The 6,000-nt window shown below is 44.0% G+C and overlaps 1 protein-coding gene across 1 annotated transcript; it reads left to right on the top strand.

The window, feature by feature from the left end:
- Positions 1-1,068: 1,068 nt before the first annotated feature.
- Positions 1,069-5,619, top strand: LOC103292792 (mas-related G-protein coupled receptor member X1-like). Its single transcript, XM_054725196.1, has 2 exons — positions 1,069-1,172; positions 4,383-5,619. The coding sequence occupies exons 1-2, from the start codon at positions 1,162-1,164 to the stop codon at positions 5,389-5,391; spliced, it is 1,020 nt and encodes a 339-aa protein (XP_054581171.1). The 5' UTR covers positions 1,069-1,161; the 3' UTR covers positions 5,392-5,619.
- Positions 5,620-6,000: the final 381 nt, after the last annotated feature.

Below are 6,000 nucleotides of genomic sequence, written 5' to 3'. Positions count from 1 at the left end.
AGGCCCTTTAGATTCATGCTTAGTGCTGTGGTTTGGGGCATTCTAGAGGATAAAAGTTTGAATAATTAAGTTGGCCTACCTATAATCTCAATGTGTTCTCTGGGTTTAGGGGAAATGATACCCTTAGATAAGCACAGTCCAGGAAATTGGGCCTGCGAAAGGTCCTCTGGTAGCATTTGTCCACGGAATCTTCTCAGCCTGGATCACCACCTGGCACAGTATGGGCACACAGTACTAGTAGAGTTGGGTAAACACAGAAATGAGTGAATAAGTTTCTCTCATTGTTTCAAATGCTTCGTAGTTAAGTTTTTAAGGAAATGTCATGTACCTCAATTTGGCTGCAGCATGCGCACATGAAAGAAAGTCATAGGAGCTAAAGCTGAAAAGACTGGTTGTCTCCAAATCATGTGAAAATAATTTAGCTAACAAATATCTTGGGGAAAGAGAGAGAGGTGACAAGTTGTGCCTGTGGTATGCTAAATTCTTTATCTGTTTAAAGGGAACACAATATACACAGTTGTTGATATCGATAAGTCACAACTAGAAAGGAGGTTTCATTACAAAAAGCTATAAAATAAGTTGTAAAAGAGTTAAAATGGGAACTGTAAACATCAGTTGCTATTGGTGATTGAGATTAGGAGAGACTTTACATTTTAATATATATACTCTTGTGTCCTCTGAAATAAACTAATGTGCATACATTCCTCCTGGGAGTAAATGGAAAATGATCAGATGAGCTCGGCCAGGAAAGCCCTGAATGCCAAGCAAACTCTTGTTTAGCTATGGAATCTCACATTGCTGGTTGGGTGGGCTTCCTGCACACGCACACAGTGGGCAGTGACAGGCTCCAGTTCAAACATTCCTCAAGGAGGGGGACCAGATGGGGTAAGATGGAGAGAGGAAGAGATAATGCATTGAACTTAGGACAAATGAGAAACATCTCATGAGGCCCTTGTCTCACATCTCCAAAATCTCACTTGCCAAGGCCCCTTGTGCAGGAAGTCACAGGGGCTGCCCAGCATCTTGATAAGCCTCTCTTGGTCATTAGGTTCCACTCCTGCTCTTGCAGACGTCTCCTATACAGGGGTAGGAGAGCATTCTCTGGTGTTCAGCACTCCCTGGAAAGCTCCTATTTTTCTACTCACCACCTTCAACCAGAAGATGGTGCTCAGGTAAGAGTTGGCTCAGAACTATCTTCTTTAAAAGGCACTTTTGTTTTCTCCTGCTTAGTCCACATGGTCATGAGTGCATCTTGGGGTGGAGTGTGCAAGGAGCCATGGGCACCCATGAAGGAGAGTCCAGAGACATGAAGCTCCCTCAGGGAAGCTTTGGATGCTGGTAACTTAGGCTGTGAGGGACCCACGTCCTTTCTGCTTCACAGACTTTGTTTTCTAACATGAATTGTTGTTAATAACCTCAGGTTTCACATATTACCTTGCTCTTCTATGCGTTTGTTTATTTGTTTGTTCTATGCGTGTATCTTTCCTGTCCCAGACAAAAACACAAGGCACAAACACATAAGGCAATTGAAGAGAATTAAAAAAAAGACTGTGTATAAAGGGTGAGCAGGACTAAGGGAAATCAATAGAGGATACAGAGGTCCCTAAAGATAAGTCATAATAGGGAGCTATTGCCATTGCACATCCTGAAGTATAAAGGGAATGATAGGTTGCCAGAACACAGGGAGGGCTGTGGCTGTACCGGTGGTCCTCACTATGACCAAAAATAAAGGCCCACAGACAGGGGCTATTTCCTTAGGTAGAGTAACACCACCCTGGCAAACTCACAGCCTGACAGCAGAGAGGCAGGGAGTTGAAACTCAATCACCCTCCTCCTGCCCTCCAATCAGCTGTCAGTGTCAGCCTTTCCTGAGAGCAACCAGGAGCCAGAGGGAAAGGGAGCCCAGTGGTGAGGCAAAGAGATGTGTCCTCCCAGGATGCAGTGGTGGGTAGTGAAGCTGGAAATTAAATTTGACGTCAAATGAAGAGAATCTATTTTTCTTATAAACTCTTCCTAGTTGCTTTTCCGGGGACTTTTTCTCTCTCACTGTGATTAGATCAACTTGTTATTACATCTCATTTATTTGATCAGTTATCACCCACTTCTGGGTGTCACGTCTTAGAAATAATATCTCATCATAAATGCCTTGAGGATAGAATGTATGTTGTTTTAAAAGGGGGTTGTATACAAATATTATTAAGAATTTCAATTGATGATTTTGGTAGCACTGAAAGGAAATGCAAGAGAGGTTACTAGAAATTGACTGGTGATTACAAGGCATCAGACACCAGTGCTCTTTCAAATCACTGCTCCCCATCCCTAGAGAAGTTACTTCATTCTCATGCAAGACTTCCAGACTCATCAGCATTCCATCCAGAGGAGAAGAGGGGAAGGAAAAGCACCACCTAAAATTGATTACATCCCTTGTGCTCACCTCCCATTGGCTACCACCTGGTCACATGATGCTATCAAATGGGAATAAAAACTCGGATTAGAATCCATATTCTGGTCTAAAAATGTCAGAACTATTATGTAAGAGAGAAGGAAATGGGTATTTAGACCAACTAGTATTTTTTATACCCCTGCAGTTCTCTCATGATCTGAGCTCACATGAAGATTTTGCTCAGGTGCTCACCCCACAATGAGGCAGAGAACAGTGGTAAAGCCTCAAGCTGGGCTCCAGGAGACCAGGGTTGGCATTGGACTTGCTATTTACCTTGTGATCTCAGGGAAATCCTTTGGCTCTTTCAGCCGCAGCTTCATCCTGTGTTAAACGATGATATTATAACAGATGGTCTCTGAGGAACATGTGCTCGATGCCAGGGATACAATAGTGAACTATCACAACAAAGAAAAAAGACAAAGCCCAAACAGATCTAGTCATCATTATTAAGTTTTGAGTTTAAATAGGGAGACAAGCCCTGGCAGGTTTGACTCAGGGGTTAAAGTGGCAGCCCACAGACGGAAGGGTAGTGGGTTTGATTCTACTGGGTGAGCCTGCCCAGACTGAACCTGGCAAGAATTGACTGATTGGGTCTGTCCAGAGGCAAGAAGGAACTCCTGCAATCTCTGGTCTGTTCTCAGCTAGATTCAACCCACTTCTTCTTCCACACTTTATAAGCTTCACCTCTTTGCTATTTGTGAAATTTGCCTATTCCAGTTTAATAAAACACACAAATGAGCTCCCATGCTACATTTGTCCCTAAGAGTTACTTCCTTCCTATGTCACCACCCCCTACGTGTACCGGAAAAACCACCCTGGTAGTGGGCTGCAGAGCAGGCGAAGGGCGAATAATCTGACACAGACCTGTGGTCCAGATCCAGGATCTTCCACTTGTGCACGTGAGAACTGGAGCATGTCATTCAGCCTCCTTATGCTTGTCTTTTCTTCTATGCCAGATGGGAGTAAGCATAGCACTGCCTCATAGGGCTGTTAGGAGGATTTAAAGAGGTAATACCATGTAAGCACTCATCAGCTGCTACTCTTCACCTATGTGTGAGTTGGTTTGTGTTCCTCACCTAAATTCTGCAAGAGTGTCCCTCTTTTCATCCAAAGCCCTTTGTAAAAAAAGAACTAAGCACTTCTTAACTCCACCACCACCACGAGAATTCTCTTACAAAAGTGCTTTGATCTGCAAGGAAATCTCTAGTCCAAATCACATGTAGGGACAATGAGTGGGTTTCCCATTTAACGTATCATAGGAAAACCACTTAATAATGCCCCTTCTGTATTTCTGTCTCAACTACCTCTATTCACACCCTGGCCACCTCTGTCTCTCCTTCCCAAAATGACTTCTTTCTCCTCTAAAATGCAGAGAAATTTAATTCAGTCCTGAATCCTCTCCCACTTAATAGAAGGTGTCTGCAGGCATAAAAATATTCTTTCAAACACTCAAGAGTGTTTCACAGAATGAATGCTTAGAAATGGAATTTTGTTTTTGTTACATATGTGTTTTTTGGTGGTGGAATTACAAGTGCTGACTTCTGTTTTACATTTAAAATTCTTCATTTAAAAAATTATAATATTATATTCAATCCAAATTTTCTTCCTCCCTTGGACTCATCATTTTTTCATTCATGCATTCATTCATTTGTGAATTTAAATTTTATTGACAGCCCCATTGTGTTACCACACAGACTTGGGCCCTGGGGATAAAACAATGGGAAGAATAATCACTGTCTATCCTCATAACGATGACACACTGGGACATTTCTAATGCAGAGTTTTGGGTGTCCTCAGTCTGTCCTAACAAGGGGTCTCATTCCCCTCATGAGCCTAAATCATAACCTCCTTTCTGCCTGGTGAGTAGACCACTCTCAGTCACTGAGATTGCAGGGTCAGTGGTCATAGAGTAGGTGCTCAAGTCTTGTTTTGTTTCTAGGCCCACAACTGCAGCGTTTCTGAGCATGGATATGACTGTCACAGCCTGGGAGACCGAGCTCACCCCAACCAATGGAAGTGATCAGGCCTTTTATCAACATTATACAGAGATCATAATCCTGAAAGTAGTGTCAGCCATCGTGGCCCTGGTGGGGCTGGCAGGGAACGCGGTGGTGCTCTGGCTCCTGGGCTTCCGCATGCGCAGGAACGCCTTCTCTGTCTACATCCTCAACCTGGCGGGGGCCGACTTCCTCTTCCTCTGCAGTCAGATTATATATATTTTATATGGAATTTTCGACTTAGATTTTGTCTCCTATGAAGTCGATATATTTCTCACTGCTGTGGCAGTGTTTGCCTACATCTCAAGCCTGAGCTTTCTCAGTGCCATCAGCACAGAGCGCTGCCTGTCTGTCCTGTGGCCCATCTGGTACCGCTGCCGCCGCCCCAGTCACATGTCCGCTGTCACGTGTGCCCTGCTGTGGTCCCTGTCCCTACTCCTGAGCATCCTGGATAAAAATATCTGTTTCCTTCTGTTGCATTTTATAAGCTTTTCCATGTGTCAGGTATTTAATTTCATCACTGTGGCGTGGCTGATTTTGTTATTTGTGCTTCTCCCTGGATCCAGCCTGGCCCTGATGACCACACTGCTGTGTGGCCCCCACCAGGTACCGCGAACCAGGCTCTATGTGACCATCGTGCTCACGGTGCTGGTCTTCCTCCTCTGTGGCCTGCCCTTCGGCATCACCTGGTTCCTCTTAATCTGGTTTCCAATTGACTTTAATACCAACCATCTTTTCATGAAGCTATTACTTCTGTCCTCTATCAACAGCTGTGCCAACCCCATCATTTACTTCTTCGTTGGCTCCTTCAGGCAACAATGGCGGAAGCAGAGACACACTCTGAGGCTGGTTCTCCAGAGGGCTCTGCAGGACACTCCTGAGGTGGATGAACCTGGAGAAAGCCTTCCTGGGGAAGCCCTGGACATGTCGGGAAGCAGTCAGGGGCAGTGATGAGAGCCTCTGTCCTGGTCAGTCTGAAGTAACTTTGAGACTCACTGCTGCCCTGTCAGGCTTGGAAAGTATCTATTCTTCTCTGAGCCTCAGCCCCAAAATGCTTCAGTGATGCCCAATCTCTTCAAATAGGTTGTTTTTAAAAAGCTGTTCTAGTTTTTCTCAGAGAAAGTATTAGTTCAAATGTTTTACCTCTCCATTACCAATAAATTTCTCATGTGCTCTGAATTTCTTTATTGAAGGCTTTTTCTTAATAATCTTCATTGCAACAGAAAGAATCTCTGTCCAAATCAGAAAAATCCAGGTCGAAGTCCTGGTTCTGCAGCTCTCCTCTCCAAGCCTCAGTTAATTCATCTGCAAAATGTACTTGAAATCATCTGCTCATAAGATCATAGTGGGGAATAAATAAGAAAATTGATGAAAAGGACTCAGCCAGCATTATGCTAAGTGAAATAAGCCAGGCAGAGAAAGATAAATAACACATGATCTCACTCATTTGTGGAATATAATGAACAACATAAACTGATGAACAAAAATAGATCCAGAGAAACATCAATCAGAACGTCAAACCTCAGGGAAGGTAGGGGACAGTGGGGGTAAGGGGGAGAG

Source organism: Eptesicus fuscus, chromosome 13, assembly GCF_027574615.1.
Source record: "Eptesicus fuscus isolate TK198812 chromosome 13, DD_ASM_mEF_20220401, whole genome shotgun sequence".
In the NCBI taxonomy this organism is placed as follows: Eukaryota; Metazoa; Chordata; class Mammalia; order Chiroptera; family Vespertilionidae; genus Eptesicus; species Eptesicus fuscus.
This window is presented reverse-complemented; position numbering and strand designations above follow the sequence as displayed.